Raw genomic sequence first — 21125 nt, forward strand, 5'->3', positions numbered from 1 at the left:
ACTCAGCTTAACAAAACAGGGTGGTTTCGGGGGGTATTTCTGCATGAATTCCATGGGGATTGGAAGAAAAGTCGCTCCTCGTAACATCAAGGCCCTGGACGTGGGGGATAATTACATCTCAACAGTCTTCCCCCTCCAAAGCCACATTCTCATTTGTTTATCTCAATGTTGCAGGAGTCCCAGCTGTTGGCCCAAGACTTTGGGATTTAAGCTGGTGAAAATAGAATCCAGATGCAGCTGATAGTTTTCTCCAGGTGGGTACGGAACAGGGAGCTTACACTGAACTGTTTTTGTGGCTCAGTGCTCAGGGTGTTGCCTTAAGCTGTAATGAAATGCTGCTTCTCTGCCTAAAACACGTGTCTGACCATATGAGGTCAACATCTAGTTCGTGAAGACTGGAAACTGGTGATTCCTGAGACTGCAGTGGCCTTTTGGCTGTGTGTTTGCATGTCTGTGGAAGCAAAAGTGAGGAGATTTCAGTGCTGGAAAGGGAGATGGAACACGAGAGGCAACAGCGTTTGGAGAGTGTCTCAGCCAAGGGAGATCATTTTCAGCAGGAAACTGAAATCTGTCCTCATGGCTGGGGAGATGCTCAGAGCAAAGTGTGGGGTGGTGTGTGACCTGCCAGGGCCAGAGCTCCTGACCAGGGAGGTGTTGTGTCCTCCAGCTTGCGTGTGAGTCCCTGGGAGTCAGCTTTGCAAGCCCATGCAAGCTGTGTTCGAGGAATTGGCTATGATGGGACAATGACAACCTCTTGAAGAGCACGGCTGGTACCCAGAGCGTGAGGTGGAAGCGTGTCTCTGACACTGCTAGCTATGGGAAAGCCCTGGTCACCGAGTTCCTACCAGGCACAGTGCTTCACCTGGGCTGGAATACCAGGGCAGATTTAAAGCAAGGAGGTCCCATATGCTACAAGGTCTGGAGAGGATGGACTGAAACACTGAGCGACGCCAATGGGGATGGAACAATCAGTTTTACGTTTCTCTTCAAGTTTTTCCAGTTGCAATGAGCTTGCATTGTAAAGAGCTGAAAAACCTGACTGATTAGAGAATGGCTTAAATTGCAAGACCACACTGCCCTTTGGGGGAGGAGAAGGCAGAGACTGAAGTCTCTTGGGTTCAAGCGTAGGTTCTCAGCCATAAAACCACAGTGGAGGGCTGGGCTGCCGTGCTGGGGCAGCCCCTAAAGTTCTGATGGCTTTTTGTTTCACTTTGAAACGCTGTGATCCAGCTGTGGCAGGACGCTGGAGGACATCCAGGCTTTTGCTTGCAGATAATCGGGCTACAGGACAAGCTGGGAAGGGGCAGAGGAGGTGTCTGGTTTTCCTTTTTTTCGTGGTTTACATTGCTCTTGTGATGTCTGGCAGCGGCAGTAACTCATGCAGAGATCCGTCATATGGTTTCTGAAATCCTCTAACTATAATGTACAAGTGTCCCAACGAGTTGTCCGGAGCCCAGACTTAAAAAAAAAAAAAGTGAGTTGAGTCTCCAGGACGTTTCCTCGCTCGCAGACCTCTCGAACCTTCAAAGCAGAGGGGCCACGTGGCATTTCCTGGGGCTGAAGAGAGGACGTGGCTGCTGCAATTGCACGTGGGAGAGTTGCGGAGAGCCGGGGGGCTCATTTGCTGCTCTTGTTTTTCACCTTGGTGGCGTTGATGTCTGCTTTCGTCTTCTGGATGCGGGAGAAGATCTCCTTGAAGAGAGCCTTGTATTCCGGCTGGCTCTGCTCCAGCCGCTTGTCCACGGCCTCCACGTGCTTGCTGATGGTCTTCTCCATGGTTTTCCGCTCCTCCAGCTCGTGCGCCTCCCCTCGGAAGTCCCTGAAGGAGCTGTCGCGGGAGATGGGCCGGGAGGTCTGGACGCCCGCGTGGCGCACGCTGTCCTTGTGCTGCCGGCACTTGCTCAGGAGCTCCTCGTACTTCTCGAGCAGGGCGTGGTACTGCTCGTCCACCTCCCGCAGGATGGACATGCCCCTCTTGCGCACGTTGTTGGCGTGCAGGGTGTAGTTGCCCTCGTGCCGGCTCACGGCGTCCTTGGTCACGATGGCGTTCAGGGCCGTGTCGCTGCAGCTCTTCCGGACGGGGTGGTTCGGGGACGGCGTCATGGACGTGCCGTGGCTTTTCCCTCCCTCCTCCTCGGAGAGGTCGATGTAATCTGCCTCCGGGGCGTTGTTCAGCGGCTCCAGGAGGGCTTCGGACAAGTTGTCCTCTCTGCTGAGCAAATACTTCTTGACTTGTTTCATCTGCTGCAGCTCCAGGAGCTCTGCCTCCAGCTCCTTGATGCGCAGTTTGCAGTTCTCCATCTCGCACACCCGCTGCTCCAGGTCCGAGTACTCCTGAATAACGGAGGTGTACTCCCGCTCCACCCTCTCCTTCCGCTGCTTCTCCTGGTTGACCTGGGACCTCAGGGAGTTCACCATGGCTTGGAGACGCTCGTTCTCCCTCTCCAGTGGCTTCTGGTTGAACTCTGTGGAAGAGCTGTGGACCTGGAATGCGTCCTCATACCTGAAAGAGAGGAAAGATCCTTGAGAGATTCTGACCAAGTGACGGTTCCATGAGGGACTTGTGTCTTACTGTCACGTAAGGAATTTCACTGTTGCCCAGAAAGGACTTAACCTGATCTCGTGGAGTGAGATGTGCCACCTCCGTGTGCCAGGAGACCACAAGGTGTGGCTGGGGTTCTTCTGAACACAGAGACCAGCCTGTGTCCCAGAGAACTCGCAGGTTTTTTTGACAGCAGTAATAAAAGAGAGGAGGGAAATGAGACACTAAGTGGTAAGAGACTCACCAGGTTAATGGACAAATCACCAACATTGCTGTGAAGCAAATACAAATGTTCAGTTGCTTCCAGCCTGAGCTGAAAGTGGGTGGCTTTGGGTTTTTCCTGCTGGAGTTCATCAGCAGGATGAACTTTATCTGCCAACAACCCCGAATCGCTGCCAGCCAAAACCCAGAAGAGCAGGTGTTGCTGCCCTGTGCACCCCTGTGCCTGGGAGATGCTCCAGAGGGGGTGGGAGAAGTTTTATACAAGGAAGGCAGAGACTTCTGACAGAGTTTCCCCTTCTTCTCAGCCTGGGAAGTGATAACGAGCGCTTCCCCCTTCCCTCATGTTGCTGTTGGGAATCCGTTTTTTCCTCCTCAGTGAAGCGCCCATGGCATCCTATCTGTTTAGAACAGATTGGAAAAGAGCAGGCTCTGTGGCTTCCCCTGGGAGGCACGGCTGTGGTGGGGGGGTATTGAACAGATTTCAAGGCACTGAAGGGCAGCCTGACCTTCAGAGCCAACTGCGGAGCTGCAAGTGGAACCGAGGTCCCATGGCATGGGGGGGATAGTGGGACTGGGGGGCTGGGGGGTAAAGAACCACAAAAACATTAAGTGGATTTTGCTGGGGGTTAGGTCATGGCCTTGAAACATTCCTGTTGCTGCTGCAGTGAAAGTGTCTTTGGTTCACATCCTCTGGCAGAGGGTGCTTTCAGTAACAAAGTTTATCGATTGCTTATCTATTTAAAGAAGCCTCTACTGTGGACAAAGCTGAGCAAGAAGAGCCCTCACGAGGTCAGTGAATTAACACAGTGGCCGGGTTTTAAGGAGGATTAGGGCTGCAGTAGTGCTGAAGGTGTTGGTACAGCACCTGGCAGCACTTGGTGTATCTGGGTGTGTGACTGGTGCTCCTGGGGTGTGCTGGAGTCACACAGCACAAAATGCACCAGCTCAGCTGGTTTCAGAGAGCCAGAGGTGCTGGTGCTGTACTGGGAGGCAGCTGGGAAGGGCAAATATGCTGTGCTGGTTTGGGAAGGGAAGCATCACCATGCTGGGATCATGAAGGCTCTGCTTTAGCTGGGTGGGTAGAAGAGAGGGATGTCCTCCCTTCCCCTCCAGCTGGGGGTTTCAGGCTCTGAGGCAAAGCCTCGACTCTGTGGGGCTGTATGTGGGTTTCTGTGCACCCCCTGCACCACCTGTTCGTGGGCAGAGAAGGAGGGGAGAAGATTTGAGGGGTTGCCGAACCCAGGGCTCTGTACCTGGGGCTGGAGCAGAGCTCCTTAAGGCAGGGGAAGGTGTGGATGGTTCGGCGCCGCTCCCTCTTCTCCCGCCGTATGCGGAGCTGCTCCAAGCTCCGCATTTCCTCCACCTGCTTCTGCAGCTCCTCCACTTGGTTCTGCAGCCCCTCGATTGTTTCTGTCAAGCTGCAGAGAGAGAAGTCAGAAAGTGGGTGAGGAGTCAGGCACTACAGGATCCTGAGTGGTGGGGTTTTTCCCCATAGAGAAAGCCAGTCTGTAGAAGGTGCTTCCAGTTCTCAGCATGTGCCCTGGGAGCACGACAGCACTTGCTTTTTGTGGCAGTGGTTGGTCTTTCTCTATGTGGTCACTCTTGAATGGGGGTCATTTTAGAAAGGAAGGGGGGATTGACTTGAGACCTTCTGTCCTCAAATCAGTCACTGAAACAATCTCCTCTGAGATTTAAGCGCTATCCTGAATCTCTCTCCTCTGAAAACAAGCATCTCTTCCCCTTGTTTACCTTGTTGAGGTAAACACAGAGACTGGGCAGAGAGTTAGTTTTGTTCTGGCTGTGAATAATTTGTAAAACTCTCTGCTCCGAAACTCCCTCTCCACACAGCTGTTTGCAAATAATGCTGCCCTGCAAGGATATGGCTTGGGATGTTGTTTCTAGGGATGACCTTGATCATGGGCTTGTTTTGGGAAAGAAATATTATTGATAAACTAGTGTTTCAGCAGGGACTAGCCAGGATTTCATTAGATGCTGGATCTGTGCCTAGTGTTTCTGCTGGGGACTTCCCTGATATGATTATTTGCCTCTTCAAGGAAACTCATCTGAGGGGGGGCTCCTGTGCCTCTTTCCTGGCAGCTTCAGACCCTCCTTATCCAGCCCTCATCCCAGGCGTGTCTGTGCTGTGGCTGACGCCTGCTAACCAGTATTACTGCAATGCACTTGTGTGGTAAATAGCTCCAAAACTGGACTGATAAGAGAATGGCTCAAGTATCAAGGACAGGCTGTGCTTTGGGGCAGGGGAAAGGTGAGGTGAAGGGCTCTCGGGTACAGCATCACTGTGGTGGGAGGAGGGGAGGCTGTACCACTGGATCTTCTGCTGGGAGGTCTTGCTTTCCAGCACGAGTTTCTGGTTAGCCAGCTCCAGGTCCCGTGCTGTCAGGTCCAGCTGCTCGTAGACTTTCGCGTGCTGTTCGTTCATCTGCCGCAACATTTCCAGCTGCTTAGTCAGGTACTGCAAGAAAAAGTGAAGCATAAGCACTCCACAGCCAAAATCCAGGTTGTTTCACAGGGAGAAATTCCTACAGCCTTTGCTTCCTCTGATAAAAGTGTTTTGTGATTGGGTGAAGCCTCTTCCACAGTTGAAATATTCATCCCCCCTGCCCACTGTAAATAATTTTGTGTCTAAAATAGGACTGAACTTCCCCTGCCCTCTGTGAAGGGCATTAACCTCAATCTCCCTCTATTCAGCTGCTTTTTTATTCCCAGTACCAAAGAAAGCTGATATTCCTGAGACCGAAAGTTGACTGAAATTGGCCAGTTGGTTACTGGATTGTCTGACAGATCGATTGCAGAAGCTGTGTTTCCGTGGGGATTCTGGCTAAAACTCTGAGTCTGTGAAATGTGAGGAGACCTGTGATTTCTATGTGTTTGCAGGCCCTTTTCTGTGAGTTTGCCATTGTAAGATTTTATCCTATGAAGACCAGGAGAGCAGCATCTACCCAGTTGCTCACTCTCAGCTGTGATCAGATCCCAAAGCCTACGGTGGACCTGCTTCTGAAGGGCTGCTGGAGGGGGAATGGCTAAATCCATCCACCAGTTCCCTTGAACATCAGCTGTCAGATCCCTGCAGCATCATGTGCTGCTCTGTGAACTCCCAGCCCTCCTCTGCCCTGTGTCCTTTTAAATCAGGGGGTGTCCAGTCTTTTTCAGCTCACAGATCCCTAGAAGTTTTCCAGTGGATGAAAACCCTCCTGGCACAGCAGGTTTAAGCCTCTGAAATCAGTTCTGTGGGCTCTTAGAAATAACCCCAAAGGATGTTTGAAATGGTGGTTTAGATTGCAGCTCTTGGAAAAAGAGCTATTTTATGCCTCTAACAAAGGGGGCTGTGTTGTGGGGGTGCTGAGGGGCCAGCTGGGAACAAACGCCATTCTCAGTGACTGGGATCAAGGGAAAGCTGCAGCAGAGCAAAGAGAAATGAGTGTGAAGGCTGCTGGATGGGCAGGGGAAGGCCAAACGTGACCCAGGGGCAGCCTGGTGCCAAAATCTGGCGCCAAAAACTGGCGTGCACATCTGGGCAGGGGGTGGGGACGTGAGAAGAGGGAAAATGACAGTGGGGGAAAAGACCCTCTCCAGAGCTGGGATGGGCTAGAACAGACCTCAGTCCATCCCGCTTCAGGCATATACAAGATCCTTTAACTCCCATGCCCTATGGCACATCCCTGTCTTTCTGCTGCCATCTGAGCTGTTGGCAGTGGTGGAAGTGCCCCTTCCCTTCGTCCTTGGGTGACAGCAGTGGCCCTACCTCGATCTCCTGCACTTGCTCCTCGTTGGTGGTGTACATCTGCTGCAGGGAGTCCTCCAGCTCCTTGTTGCGCTCCAGCAGCGTCTTCCCCAGCTCTGCGGCCAAGTGCAGGTCTGAAAAGCAGAGGGACAAAGCTGCTGCGGTTCCCACAGCTCCACAGGTGGGTGTGGTGGGATCCCCCCCCCCAAAAATGATGCTGGATCAAGCTCAGTGGCACATTTTGCATGGTGCTGGTTTTACTGGTGCGTTTTGTCCTGGATGCAGGACTTGCAGAACACACAGGACCTGGGATCTTGCTGGGCTGCAGGAGCAAGCAGAGGCCAAGCTCTGGGCTCTGCAACTCCTCCATGCAATGAGGATTTGGTGCCTGGCTGGCTGCAAAACCCTCCTGCACACCGTGTAGCCAGGATCGGGCCCGTGGGGCTGGGCTGTGGCAGGTGCTCAGCATCTCCATCCCCTACCACCAAGACCTGAAGGGCTGAAAGGGACTCAGCACCCTCAGAATGAGAGCGAAGGTTGGTAAAGCCCTGTGGGGCCCTGGGGATGCTCTGTAAATTATATTATTATCTCTAACGAGGGGAGCGCCTTGCCTTCCCTGTCAGCCTCCATCCATCACCCACTAATGGACTGACAGGAGTAATAAAACCATGCGTGGCCCGAGGGGGCTGGAGGCACCTCCCAGATGTGCCACCCTGGTCTTCCCTTGGGGCAGCTCCGGGGGAAGGACAAACCCCTTTTGTGTTCACTCTCTGCCACGTCTAAATGCCCTTAGGAAGTTACTGAAATAGTTGGACTTCAGGAGAAGTGCAGGGAAAAGTAGATGTTGGCAGTGCACTTGGCTTAAAATGCTGGTTTTGCTGCTGGTGGGTAAAGAAAAAGCCCCTGTGAGTCTTGTGCTGACCAAAACTTGACCACACAGGTGATGCTGTTTGTGGGACTGGGATGGCACAGCTGTCTCTGGGAACAGCCCTTTGCTGTCACAGGAATTGCTTGTCCTTTTAAAGCCTGACCTATCTTCACGTGGGTTTCACTTTTCCTGTTGCTTTTAGAGGTGAATTAACAGCTCCTACAATGGCAGACTGAATATCTGACCTTAAACCTTCAAAAAGGTAAGGAAACAGGTCCTGGTGTGTTATTGCACTATCTCCAGTGTGGTGATCATGCAGTCATAGGTAATTAAGGAGTGACAATCCTGCAGTGTGTGAGGGGACTGGGGTCTCCTGCCCTGGTGTTTTCTCACCCTGTCATAATGCTCCTCTCTGGTCTGCAGCTAATGATGTGTTTTGCAAAGGCTCTGCCTGGGCTGAGAGCAGCTAAAATTTCTTCCAGTGGCTAATTTGGCCATGCAGTTGGTTGGAAAGAGGGACAGTTGGTCACTAAGACAAGAAGAAGGGGAACCAGGTTGCCAAAGGTGTATTCTGAGCCTGGGAGAAGCCCTGATCTCTCACACATCACAGGGTGAGGCTCACAGTGACCTCAGACATGAGTGCTGCAGCGCTGTCAGTGTCTGGGATGGGGCTTTCCTGATGGATAACGCTGTGCTGTGGGATGTGCTGATGTGTTATTAGTTTGGGTGATGGCTGTGTTTCTTTGCGCTGGCTTCCCCAGATGTTTTCCTGCCAACAGCTGCTCGGTGTGTCCTCGAATCTCCCTTTTACCATGGGAATGTTCCCTCCAGCTGTGCCCTGCATTGCAAGCTGTTATTATTAAAGAGGCTGTGACCTTTTTAATTATAATCCTCGTCATTGCACAGTGACCCAGTCTGAGGGCTGCAATCCCAGCTATCCGTGCAATCAAGTTACTTGGCACGTTTCCCCATGGACAGACTTCTTTCCACCTATTTGTTTTTTTCCAAGCACCAAATTTCCCCAGTTTATAAAGTGCCCTTGGGAGACTGAGTGTTTGCTGCACCAGCTGGGGCTGGGGGAACAGCAAGATGCCAGCAGAGATGGAGGATAATTTGTGCCCTTAAGCTGCTTGGGGCTTTATTTATTGTCGCCACCACCCCCTTGCCAGAGCTGGTGTTGCTGCTGGAGACCAGCACCTTGGAAATCACATCCCTGGCAGGCAGCAGGATCCTAAAGCAGAGGTGTGTAGTGAGAGAGCTCCCTGCTGTGCTCCAGGTAATGAGTCGAGTGTGTCCCCCGTCCCTGTGGATTACACCAGTGCTCTCCCACCATATGGCATCCAATTTAATCAGCTGGGGTTGAGTTAAGTGGATTAGGCAGTGCAAGATCCTGCATTGTAATTTAAAGGGCTCTGTCAGCAATAATTTAATGGGGGAAATGGGCAGCGTTTGGGGATGAGTGGGAGAAAGGAAAGAATGGGGCTGAGCTCCGAGAAGGAAATTGATTCTTCGTTTTCATTTTGAGCATAAGGGCCTGGGAGACTCCAGGATTGAAGGACATGGGGGAATTGATTCTTTTAATGTCTTTTAACTGCCTCAGCCATTGTCACACATGTACTGCCTCACTCTCTGCCCACCAGCCACTTAAAACATCCTTGGTAATCCTGTCTCATCCACCCCCTTGAGCCCAAGTCCTCTTCCCCACCTGTTGGTTCCCCCTCGGCTGTGGGACTGTGGGGAGGGAGGGGATGCTGTGTGGAAGTGCTTTAATGTCATCTTTAGACCAGATCCCTCTTGATCTTTGTACTAATTGTGTCTCTGCACGGGCTGGGGAGCACTCAGCTCCTCTCCTTGGGGGCCTCAGAAACCTGAGGCTGAATGTGAAATTTCACTAAGTTGTTTAAGGGGAAATAAAAGGGACTGTTTAGGAATTCAGGGATTCTTTCTACATAGTACTATGGTTTTCCCACAATTTTTTTTTGTATTCCTCTTTGCTTCTCTGCTGTCGGATCAGCCAGCCAGTGCTGAACGACTTGCCCTAATTTAGCAGATACGCTGATGCCTCCCTTCCCCCTCCCCTAGGGATGCAGGAGGAGAAATAAAGTGGTGGGGAGTGGCTGTGCTGTGTGTCCGCTCGATGTGCCCCATCCCTCCACGTCCTGCCTGTGCTGAATGCTCCACTGTGAAATGGCCAGCCCACAACTCAAAAAATGGGGGCCTTGACAGTGCCAAATCCTGTCTGGGAGAGGGCTGCAGATGCAAACCATCCCGGGCAGCACCAGCTTGGTGCCCTCTGGCTCTCAGTACTGCAAGCGCTGACGTGACCGCTCTAATTAACACCCGCCAAGGAGACACCCCGTGTCCCCAAACAAAGGGCTGCGCCTACGGAGCGTTGGAGGGAGGGATGGAGGCTGCGTTTTCCTGCAAGCTTCGTTGGGAAAGGCTCCTGAGCAAGGAGGGAGAGGAAGAGAAGAGAGACCATATGGTGGGAAGGGGGCAGGAGTTGAATCCAAGCAGGTATAGGGAGCGTGGCTGGGCAGTACATCAAGGAGGCACCGTCCTGGAACTGCAGAGATCAGCAGCAGCCCAGCAATAATTCTGCTACTTCCGTGTCACTGAGAAGACTTTAAAAAGAAAAAAAAAATCCTAATCCAAAAGCTGTAGCAGGTTGTCTTTGATGCAAAGAGGCTGAGGGACAAACTGCAGGGATTCCCCCATGTATTCCCCCAAGGCACATCCAGTGGCAGTGCTGGTGCAGGCAGATGTTCCCTGCACGGGGCTGTGGTGAAGCTGGGAGCTTTCCCCAGCCTTGCAGCGAGGCTCAAAGAGGATTTGGAGCTGTTTGTGCCTTCCCAGTGCTGGCCTGCATCTGTTAGAGCAGAGCACTCTGCCACGTTCCGCTCTATGAAGGGTTTTTTTGCCCCTCTACAGCTCCTGGTTGTGACTTTGGGGGAGCACAAAGCTGGTGCCGGGCAGGGCGGGGGGTTTCGGCTGCTCTCGGCACGATGATGATCCGGGAGCTGTTCAGATGCTCCTCGTAAATACGGCTTTCAGGAGGAAGCCACCATCTGGTGCAGCTGCTTTGGGCTTTCCCCCCCTTCATCCCTCTTGCATTGAGGGATTCGTGTGTTTAGGCTGTGGCAGAGAACACGCCCACTGCTCCGAGGGACAGGGACCCTGCGCTTGGCTCCTCACCTCTAATAAACCAGCCCTGTGCCCCCCCAGCTCACAGGGGGCACAGAAGTCCTTTAGTTGATGGTACTGACAAATGGGGTTTTTCTGGCACGTGGATTTGCAGGTCCCTTTCAGCTGAGCGCCCATAAATGAATTTCTTGGGGTCCCTTCCTAAATGTGGGGCTGTGGAAAGGGCTGCCCCTCTCCCATGCTGCTCCTGGTGAATTAACCTGCTAAAGAGCGGGGAGGAGGGCAAGAAGAGCTCTGGTGTGCAGGTCTCTGGAGGAAGTTCAGGGTGCTTGGTAGCTGATGGATGGGGTAGGTTGAGAGTTAGGAACTGATGTTTAATGCTGTTGACGTTTAATTTAATTGCATTTGCTGTGTGCTCCATTACACACGGGTACTTAGAGTCAAGGGTAGGTGCAATTATTCCTTTCAAAATCTAAATAAATGATACTGTGCCGGTTTACCCCAGGGTAGGGTGCACTTGCTACTCATTTATTTTCCTTCTTAGTTGCAAGGGATTGTGCTGTCTTGGTATATTACAATGAAGGTCAGTTTTTGTATATCACTTACTGCAGCTGATGGGGGCCATCCATGTACTTTGCCCTTACAAACCATTGCAGTGGAACATGCTAGGGTGCAGGGAAGCCAGTGCCACCTGACAGCATCTTGCAAACAACCCGGAAAAGCCTTTTCAACACGCCCATTCCACAGATGACAGTGTTTCCCAAGGCCAGGTAGAGCTTTCAGAGAGTCACCAATGTTACTGCTGAGGTGTGGGTTCTCCATCCCTCGTACACTGCTGTAACTCAGGCACTGCTGCTCAGTTCAGCTTTGCACCCGGTGTTGTGTGTGTTTCTTGTGAGGATCTGCTGTTTTGGTATAATGGGACGTAGCAGGGTTGGTTTTGCAGAGCAGCCCCAGTGCAGCAGGGGGTAAAAATGCCTCTGTTAGGGCTGGGTGAGAGCAACGGGGGTGTGTGAGCCCCTGGCAGCACAGCCACCTCCACCCTCTTCCTCTCCTCCTTCCAAACTGTGGCTCTCACTGGGCTGAGCTGACGTTGGTCACACTGGCATTTGTTACTCTAATGAGATTTGCTGGATTTCCTGCCTTGTTTTTTCTTCCTTTTCTTTCTCTTGTGTAATCTGTTACGTACTCCTGGGCTGCCTTTGGCTTTGGAAGTGTTCCTGGTGGGGGGAAGCTCAGGTGGTGGCAGAGAGGTGGTTGGCAGGGGGTCAAAGCAAGCACAGTGCACTGAGAACAGCTCCCTCCACACTCTCTCGAGTCCCCTGAGCAAAAGTGGCACCACCAAGCAGTGGAAATCCCTGACAAGGGGCTCAGGGATGCACTGTCTGTACTGTGCTGTGCTGCAGAGAAGCCCTCCAGCTATCTCAGCCTTTGCTGCTCCCCTCCTTTCCTCCTGTATTTTTCAGTCCTATTCAGTATTTCCTTTACCAGCTTTTCTTTTTTTATTTTTTTAAATTTTTTTTCTAAGATGCTTATCAAGCTTTTTAGATTTAATTGATTTAATTGATTTTTTTTTTGCCTTTTCTTTCTGCTCTCTTATCATTCTTGCACCCCACAGGCTCCCCTATATATTGATGCTTGAGACCCCGGGGTGGCCACCTCTGCTTATAAGTTGTTTGTTTCTGCATAAACACATACACAGCAGTCCCATCTCTGTGCCCACAGCCATCACTCTGCCTTTTGCCAAGTTGTTAGAGCATGAGAACATAGAGGATGTTATTAGACCATGGTTGAGGCCCCATCTGCGTCTTTCCCTGCTGTTCTCTTATCTAAACAGCCTTGGTGCCTTGTAGGCTAAAATGGTTTCAAAGAGCTCAGTGACTGGTGGCTCTGAGGCTCTGCTAGTGCACCTGGATCAGAAAATGTCCTAAATAAATACATACAAATGGGGTTGTGGAGGAGAAGCAGTGATGAGAAAGGAGGGAGAAAGGCAGCCAGTGCTTTCCTGCGTGCACTCCTCCCCAGGGCAGCAAAGCTCCAACTAATTAATTATGTTGGGACTCAGAAAGCCGTGAATAGAGGCTTTTACTCTTTTAAAGCTAAAGACACAGACATGTGGATTGCTGCCATGTGGCAAACTCCCCTGCCCTGTGTGTTTTGGGGGCAGGAGGTTGTAGCTGACCCAGGGTGGACAAGGAGAGTGAGCAGCAGGGAGACACTGCATGTTGTCTGCTGCTGCAGCTCAGTGCTGTGCATGTGCAGAGCCTCGAGCAAAGGCGACCTGCAAAGGACAGGTCAGTGTGCTCACGTGGCAGGGACGGTGCCCACAGCCATGGGCTGCCACGACCCTGTCACATCTCCAGCCCTGCTCCTGCTCACATAAAATATTCCCCCTACTCTGAGCCATTCCCAGCCAGCTTGGTGTCCTCTTAGTGTCCTCTTGCTCGGGGCAGGCAGGTGGAACCACAGATTCTGAGTGATTAGGACACTCAGGGAGCCACCAAGTTCCAGCACAACTGTCACTTCCAGCTGCAGCAGCCCCCAAGACCAGGGCCAGCATTGTGGCTGCTGATTCCTCCTGTCTGCTACTTCTGACGTGCCAGAGGCATGTAGGTACAGAGAGGATCTTTCTTCCACAGCCATGTGTTACAGCTAAATACAGAGAACAGCCTGACCCTCTGCAGCAACACCAAAGTCCTGCCCACCTCTTCTCTAGCAGCCCCTCTTCTTAGCTCTGAAGAAAAGTGTATCACCTTGCAGGCTCCACTACTGCCCCATTCCCACCCACTGCTGAGAAGTCTCAGAAGCCCTGTTTGTCCAGCTGCTCAGCTCACAGCCCAGCTACCTTGTGCCTGGCTATTGGCATGAGCTGGAGATGCTGCCCAGGTGGGAAGAGCTCCTGACCTCAGGGGAGTAGGGGTGCTGTTTGTGGAGCTACACAGGAACAGCACAGGGCTGCTGCCTTCCAGTCTGAGTTTGCAAGGAAAGGGAGTGAGGAAATCCTTGATGTACTCTCAAAATGGTGTTGTTTCTGTCCACCACTATCCCTGAGCAGGATGCAGGGCAATGCCTCTTTCAGGGACACCAAAGCCAGTGTTCCTGAAACAGCTCTGCTGCAAAGACCGATGCTCGTGGGATGTTCTGCTCCTTGCTCTGCCTCCTCCTGCAGGCACCAGTGCTCACCCATCACCTCCCGGTCCAGGTGCCTTCCCAGGACCCAACACTTGCTTGTGAACCAAGAAAACTTGGAGGACGGCATGTCCTCCAACTGCTGTTGCTGCAGCTGCACAGTTGGAAGAGGCCAGCATGGATTTGGATATTACACACTCAAAGGACTGAATTCTTCAAGGAGGAGACAAGTGAACTAAGCAGGGCCAGGGCAGCTGCACTGCACATTGGATACAGTGATGTCCCAGAAGGCTGCAGAGGAACAGGCTGTTTAAACCATTAAAATAACTGTCACTTTTTGGAGAGGAGAGTTACTACTGTTTGTTAAATACACACGGAAAAATCCCCCAAAACAAAGTGTAACATAAAATCCATTTTAAAATTCCCAGCTGTGCAAAGAGCAGCTGTTGTGTAACATCTGGTCTCATTCCCCTGGGGTATTTTGTCTTGGGGATATTTTCCAAAATTCTTGGCCCACATATGTGTTTTTGGGCAGGTTAAGCAGGAGCTTTGGGAGCCCTGATGGTGTGCTTGGTGGAGCCAGACGAGGTGGGAATTCAGCACTATGCTGTTCTGGGAAAGGCCTTTCGGAAGAGGAGATGGAGTGTTTGGGAGTGAGTGAGCCGTGGGTTGTCCTGAGCCCTGGCACTGCTTTTAGCAGGAGCAGGAATGGACCCTGGTGCCATCACAGTTCCTGACTGTCACACTGAGTCAGTGCACCCGCCCTGTCAGCAGCCAGCGCTGGCTGGTACAGGAGAAAAGAAAGAGGATTGGAAAATGCCTCTGTGTGCAGGGTGTTAGCAGATGGTGCCTTGGCTCCCAGTCCCTCGGGATCAGGGCTACCAGGGGAAAATGTCCTTCAGGACTCCGACCATAAATCCTTTGTGCATGGCCTTGCCAAGGAGAAATGCCACTGTTAGCTGATTGTTTCAGGATGGGAGATATGGAAAACTCTGATTGATTTTGTTGGGTTTTCTTTTTTTCCCTTTCCAGCAGTTCCTCTGATTCTGCTCCCTCCCACAGCTGGAACTATGTGCCTGGGGCTCAGCAGATGTAGAAAGGAGCTTCTATAAGAGACCAGGAGGGAGATCCTGGAAGTTGCTGTGTGGGGTTTTCATTTATGCCGTTTTTCTTGCTGCCTTCATATAACAGGGGAACTTTTACACCAGGAAAATACATCTCTCTCTATATATATTTTAATTTTTACCCCTCCCCAGATTTGGGTCTCTCATCCCTTCCTCAGACTAACCTGTCATCCTATTTCGTTGTCTCCTGTGACTTCCCTAGTCCCTCTTGTCATTCCCAAGCAGCTCAGCAATTAGTCACTGAAAACTTTCCACTTCCATAAGCTACCTGCTGTACTGCACTGCTAAATAAGTAAGTGGCTCAGCTACTGCAGGCAAAGCTCTGACCTTCTGGCTTGCCTCTGGGGAGGGAGGGTGGTGAGTTAACTGCTGTGCTCCTGGAGGACAGGAAAGCTGTGTGCCTTGTACCTGGACTGGGATAGCTGCATCAGGAGCGGCAGAATTTGGGGTACCACCTGCTCACCAGTGCAGTGAATCCTTTGGGAATTCTGGCCATGGATTGCAGTGTCATGGACCACCCCACGTGGGCTGGGTGGTGCAGGAAACAGGCAGGTCTGGGTGTCAGTGGGTGCCAGCACTGATCCCCTGGGCTCACCCCAACGTCAGGACTGGTGACCCTGTGTCTTTACACGGATGAGTTGGGAGTGGTGCAAGCTCAGCACCTTGTGTCATTTTCCTTCTTAGCAATCAGATGCTTGGCAGGAGGAGGAGGAATTAAAATAAGATCCTTAAATCTGGAGACCTTTAGAGGTTACAGCTGTAAAGTCCTGAGCCTGCATTGCAGATGGTTTGGCCCAAAAGTTTCTGTGGCTGCCCAGGAGGAGAGGACAATCTGTCCCGCAGGGGCAATGAGGTGATGTGCTGGTTCTTGGTCCTGCTGCCCAACTCAGAGACTCAGAGCAGTGGGAGGCCTTTTATTGACATGGGAAAAATCACCCCACACTTATAGAATATGCTGAGTTGGAAGAGACACATCAGGATCATTGAGTCCAACTCCTGGCCCTGTGCAGGACACCCTGAGAATCCCACTATGTGCCTTAGGCTATGGGTAGGTCCAGGGACCATAAGGGTGGCTTTTAAAGGCCTCCTCTTGGGCTGCACTCTGCTCTTTGCCTGAGATACCAACAAGGGGATAGGGAGGCTGGGAAGATCAGGGAATGCAGGGGGTGACTGCAAGGAGGACTCATCTTGGGAGATTGCTGCGGGGGAGTTGAAGGCTGGAAGTGGCTGGCAGAGCTGCTGGGTCTGTTTGGATCCAGATGCAATTGAGTTGGCACACAGCCCTCCTGAAGACAAATGCTCCTGATGAACAGAAAAGGTGTCCCCACTTATCCGCAGCTCAGACTCTCTAATTTTAGCTCATTCATTCTCTCGGGGTCTGGCTGCACGTCCGCCCTGTGCACAGGGTATGATGCAACTGTACCCACATCATCAGTTCTCAACAGCTGCAAAAAGGTTCCCCAGCACTGTATCCTGGTTTTAATGCTTAGAAGCACAGACCTCCCAGCCCATGGAAGGTGAGGCTGTAGCTGAACTAAAGCAGCACTGATGTCTATTCATGCTTACAAAGCCTGGCAACAAGCTAAGTCATGCTACCAAGCAATCAAGGCTCCATTTTCACCACTTCCCTCAAATCAGAGAGCCTTCCCAGAGGGAACACCACGAGAAAGAAACAACTTGGAGAACACCACTACTGTTCCCATGTCACTGTTGAGTATCCTGACTGGGAGTTGATCTCTGCTTCTATGGGCTAAGGCATCTTGAGCCACACAGGGTTACAGCGTGCAGGAAACAGGTAAAGGAATCTGAAAGGCACCACCTTCATTTGAATGAGGTTGGAAGGGCCTTGATGCTGGGGACCACATCTTCCTACGTCCAAGGCCTGGGGTAGATGCAGCCAGTTGCCGTGGGCATTTTAGGGGGGGAAGAAAAGAGTGACTGGGGTTTATTTTCTTGGAAAAATTAGTTGCTTTGTCAAGGTGAAGCTCTATGGAGGATGAGGAGGAAAGTAACAGGTGATCGGTGTGGAGCTGGAGGCATGATTTCTGCTGTGGTGCTAAAATGGTTAATTAACATAATCATCACAGAGCTCCCAGTTAAGCCATCTGTTGCTTAGCAAACAGTTTTGGATGTAAATGTAATAAATATTTGATGATGCTGTGAAATGACGATAAAGGCCCAGGAACCAACTGGTTGACAGAAGAACCTCCTCTGCTCTCCTAGCTTGGGTTGTTTCTCGTTTTCTCCCACCCCTCACTGCTAAGGAACAGTCTTTAAGCCTCTGCTTTTGTCCTCCACCCTCCTGGCGCTGCTGCCAGCGTGGGTTTCTGTTCGACCCTGGGCTCTTGGCATGCCAATCCTCTTAGCAATGCTGGCCTACAACTGCCTCATAATCACGCCACGCTGGATGTCTTGTACTCTACTCCCACCCCCCATTTCCAAACGAACAGCTCCACGGCTGTGCTGTCACCAAAGACCTCTGGGTACTGCCATGGCTGTGAGGCAGAGACACAGTGTATGTGGACGAGGTCTAGCACTGTCCTTCGTGATGCTTTGTGCATCATGCAAATTAATTATGGTTGTAATTACCCCGTAGGACCTTTCCAGTTGGCTGAGTGCAGTTAAAGCCTTCCCCCATCTCTCCTTCTGAGTTTGTGCAAGCCTGTGTAGCCCCCATTCACGCAGGAGGCTGCAAGCCCACAGCTGGGCTTTGTTTTGGGTCTGTGTTCTCCTCCAGCCCTGTATTTGCACAAAGGTGGAGCCCATCCCCAGATCCATCCATCCATCGTCTGGAGACAGTCATTCCGCATTTAGGCTGCTGGGACAGAGCTGGGAACCTGGCTCTGCAGTGGGAAGGTGTTTTTATTGTTGTGAGCCAGTTGCACAGTGCCAGTGCTGACTCATGAACCTGACACCAGGGACAGCGCTGGGCTAAAAATCAATTGGTCCCACGTTGTTCAACACTCCCTATATTCATCCGTAGTTCTGCTATTCCTCAGCCTGCGTCCCGCCCCTGGACCAGTGCCCAGGCCCCTTGTGAGCCATGGGAAGACGTCACCCAGAAATGTGAATTTCTGAGCAGTCAAAGGCTGCACTGTTTACCCAGCTGATAGTTCCATCTCTGCGCTTTGCCTGGCTTTAATTTGAGCGTTGTGTTTCAAAGGACAGGGCTCAGCATCCTGCTACTCATACTTCCTGTTCATTGAGAAATCGGGGTTAAAACCCAGCTGTGACAACCCCTGGAGGGCTGGTTATCGTTCCTTGCTGGGCCCTTGCCCTGCAGCTGAAGTTGTGTAAACTTTAAATCATGACATAATGTACTGGAGCGAAGCTGGGCCGAGGCACAGCAGCTGGATCACACATCCCTGCTGACAGTCAGCTGGGAAAAGCAAATATAAAACTGTACCTATAGTGCAACATGCCAGAGGGGCACCGTGTTTTGGTAGGAATGATTTTTCCCTATGCACTGAGAAATCAGTTCAGTTCATTCCTGGGCCACTGGCCTGAAATGGGACTTCTTGCAGTTATTTACTTACTGAGTGTTGACTCAAAATATTAAGATAAGCAAAATTATTAAAAAAAAAAAAGCCCTGAATACCAACAGGCACAAACTGTCCAGCCTGAGGATAAACGTTCTGAAGAACTAGTGCAGACGTAGATACAGCGACTTCAAAGCAAACTACACAAGTGAACATTTATCTTCTAACAAGGCTATTTTTGCTGTTTGAAACTGGCCTTGATTTTTTTCCTCTCCTTTCTAATTTTTCCTGGTTTTATGGCTGATTGGAAAAACCTTCAGAAGTAATTAGGTGACTAAGAAGCTGAAGATCCCTTTGGATTTGGGCTTGGATAGCAGAAGCTTTTGAAAGACACTTTAAGCATCCTCAGAAATACATTATTTCCAATATATTAATTTCTAACTAGCGTGCCTGGTAACTCTGTCTTGGACTGCTCTGAGATGAAATCAGTGTCATAACTACCCATGTTTGATTCCACCTGCAGCAAGTTTTTTGGGGGAATCAGCTTCCTTGTGGATGCAAAACACCAAAATTTTTACTGACCTGCTGCTCCCTGCCTCTATCCATCGGGTTTAAACTTTCCTCGGCCAGGACAGTGGTTTGGAGCAGCAGAGCCGAGATTTACCCTGCAGGACGAGGCGCTGGCTTTGCCAACCAAATAGGAGTCAAGACAGAAGGTATCCCACCCTCCCGTCCCTGGGGTTTGTCCGCTTCCCTGCCCGCGCATCCCTTGGTTCGCCATCCCCGGCAGCTTGTGGTGTGCCCCCATCCTTACCCTGCTCCAGGTCCTGCTGGTCATACCAGGGCTCCTCTTCCTCGCTCTGAAACTCCTCCATCCTGTCGGCGCTCAGCATTTAGCACCAGCGGCCCGGAGAGACGCGCAGCATCCGCCAAAGGGGCTCCCGCCGCCGCCGAAGAGCGGAGCGGGAGGGATGCGGGGATGCAGGCAGGGATGAGGGCGGGGATGCGGCCTCGGTGCCCCGGCCGGGCCGGGAAGAGGGGATGGCACGACGTGGCAGCCGGTGCCTGCTCGCTGCCCCGGCCCTGCGTGCCCTGGGGGGCGGCTTCCTCCTGCCTCCAGGGCCGGGGGGAGCTCCGGAGCGGGGGATGCAGCGGGGACGTGGCGGCCGGGGCGGGGGGGCACGGCTTGCACAGGGCTGGGGGATGCACAAAGGAAGGAAGAGGGCCCGGCGCAGCCAGGCAGATCCTCGCTCCGCAGCTCGGTGGGGACCTCTAGCATGGAAATGCTGCAAGGAAAACCGGCGAGAGGGAAGGGGGAGGCGAGCGAGGCCGGCCTCCTTCTCCTCCTCCTCCTCCTCCGCCTCCTCCTCTCCGCCCAGCCCTGCCGCGCACGGCGGGGCCGCGGGGAGCGCGGGGTGCGGTGCTAAGGTGGGATAACCCGGGCTCCGAGGTGCACCGCAGCCCCCCCTGCTCTGATCCTCCGGCTGGGGGGTCAGCCAGGAGCAGGGCATGCAGTTGGGACACCCCATATAAACAGCCCCCCTCCAACTCTGTGTTGTTTTGCACTCCGATGGGAAATCAGTGCTCCCGATGCAGGTTCCTCTCTTATTTTTGAGGACAAATTCTCTCATCTTTCTGAAGGGTGGAATGAGCTTAAAACTGAGGGAAATGAGGATTTGTAGAGTTCTGAGGGGTAAATGTGTCTGTTACATACAAGTAAGTTCAGAAAAGACTTGGGATTTTGGTACCTGCTTTTAAGTTTAAGGGAATGACTGTTAAGAGATGGTGGTTTTTCTCCTAGCTGCTAGTGTGGAGTTTGGTCCAAGGAGATTTATTTGTCCTTGTCAGCCCTGGAATCCATCAGAGACTCTAAGATCCAAATGAACTCATGTGACAGTGGGTTTAGATGACAATTTTTTTTTTAATTTTTATTTTTTTTTATTGCCTTCTGTGTGATGAAACTCCCTGGATTTGTATTTGATTGCATTACCTTGCAGTGGTGCCCACAGAAAAGGCAATATAAGATGTTTACGCAAGAGCAGCAGACTGTGCATCCAGAAAAGATGGAATCTGTGTCAGAAAACTCCATCCAATCCAGCAGTGACAGGCAGCTGGAAGTCCCTGGATGATTAAAGCCAGGGCTAGTACTCAGCTCTAGTGTACAGCAGCAGAGGAGAGATTAAGCAGGGAGTAAGAGAGAAACTGTAGGCTATTCCTCCCCCTTCTTTCCTCATAGACCTCTCCATCACATATACACATTCCCCAAATTCAGTGGCTGCCTGGAAAGTCATCTGCCTTAATGCAGTTGCAGGCCAGAATCAAGGAGTCTCTTTAACCTGGCATTTATAACTCAGCAAAGATAAGCACTTCTGGTGTGTCTGGAAGAAAGCCATCTCTGAGTCCTAAATCTTTTTATAAGTAATTTTAATACAGAAATGGAAAAATCTTAATTTTCTCGTGCCCGCTGAAGAGGCATTTGGACAATACCCTTAATAACATGCTTTAATTTTTGGTCAGCCCTGAAGTGGTGAGGCAGTTGGACTAGATGATCACTGTAGGTCTCCTCTAACTGAGTTCTTCTATTAATTGTGAAAAATAATTGACTGTGAAAAGTATTCTTTTCTTAGCAATAAATTATTATCATTTGCCTGTGTAGTGTAGTCATACTGAGTGAGTGCTTGGATGCAAAGCCCTGGGCTTTTTGGCAGCAAGAGCCAGATGACATGATTTTGTGAAAATATTTTTTCCTGTAGGTTTTACACAAATGTCTCTGATCTGACCTGTCACTTGATAGAATCAAACATCAGTGACTCCCGTACAGGTTATATGCCAACAAACGAGAATTCCCACAGTCTGCCCCAGCTGGAGAGTCAGC

General features: G+C 51.4%; 1 protein-coding gene across 1 annotated transcript; it reads right to left on the bottom strand.

Annotated features, from left to right (window-relative positions):
• Positions 1-1355: 1355 nt before the first annotated feature.
• On the bottom strand, positions 1356-19353 carry CDR2L (cerebellar degeneration related protein 2 like). Its single transcript, XM_027895663.1, has 5 exons — positions 19065-19353; positions 6528-6640; positions 5089-5237; positions 4018-4182; positions 1356-2503 (listed from the first exon to the last, which is right to left on the bottom strand). Exons 1-5 carry the CDS (start codon positions 19141-19143, stop codon positions 1618-1620), a joined length of 1392 nt encoding a protein of 463 aa, XP_027751464.1. The 5' UTR covers positions 19144-19353; the 3' UTR covers positions 1356-1617.
• Positions 19354-21125: the final 1772 nt, after the last annotated feature.

Source organism: Empidonax traillii, unplaced genomic scaffold, assembly GCF_003031625.1.
Source record: "Empidonax traillii isolate 1590-97213 ecotype Southwest subspecies unplaced genomic scaffold, ASM303162v1 scaffold462:size771534, whole genome shotgun sequence".
NCBI lineage: Eukaryota > Metazoa > Chordata > Aves > Passeriformes > Tyrannidae > Empidonax > Empidonax traillii.

What these genes read in the sequence shown, in the direction of transcription:
- CDR2L (XM_027895663.1), bottom strand. Translation starts at nt 19,143, where the DNA reads ATGCTGAGCGCCGACAGGATGGAGGAGTTTCAGAGCGAGGAAGAGGAG. An exon ending in CCAGCAGGACCTGGAGCAGG is followed by an intron (nt 6,641 to 19,064) that starts GTAAGGATGGGG and finishes TCTGCTTTTCAG; the next exon opens with ACCTGCACTTGGCCGCAGAG. An exon ending in TCCCAGCAGAAGATCCAGTG is followed by an intron (nt 4,183 to 5,088) that starts GTACAGCCTCCC and finishes CTCTCTCTGCAG; the next exon opens with CTTGACAGAAACAATCGAGG.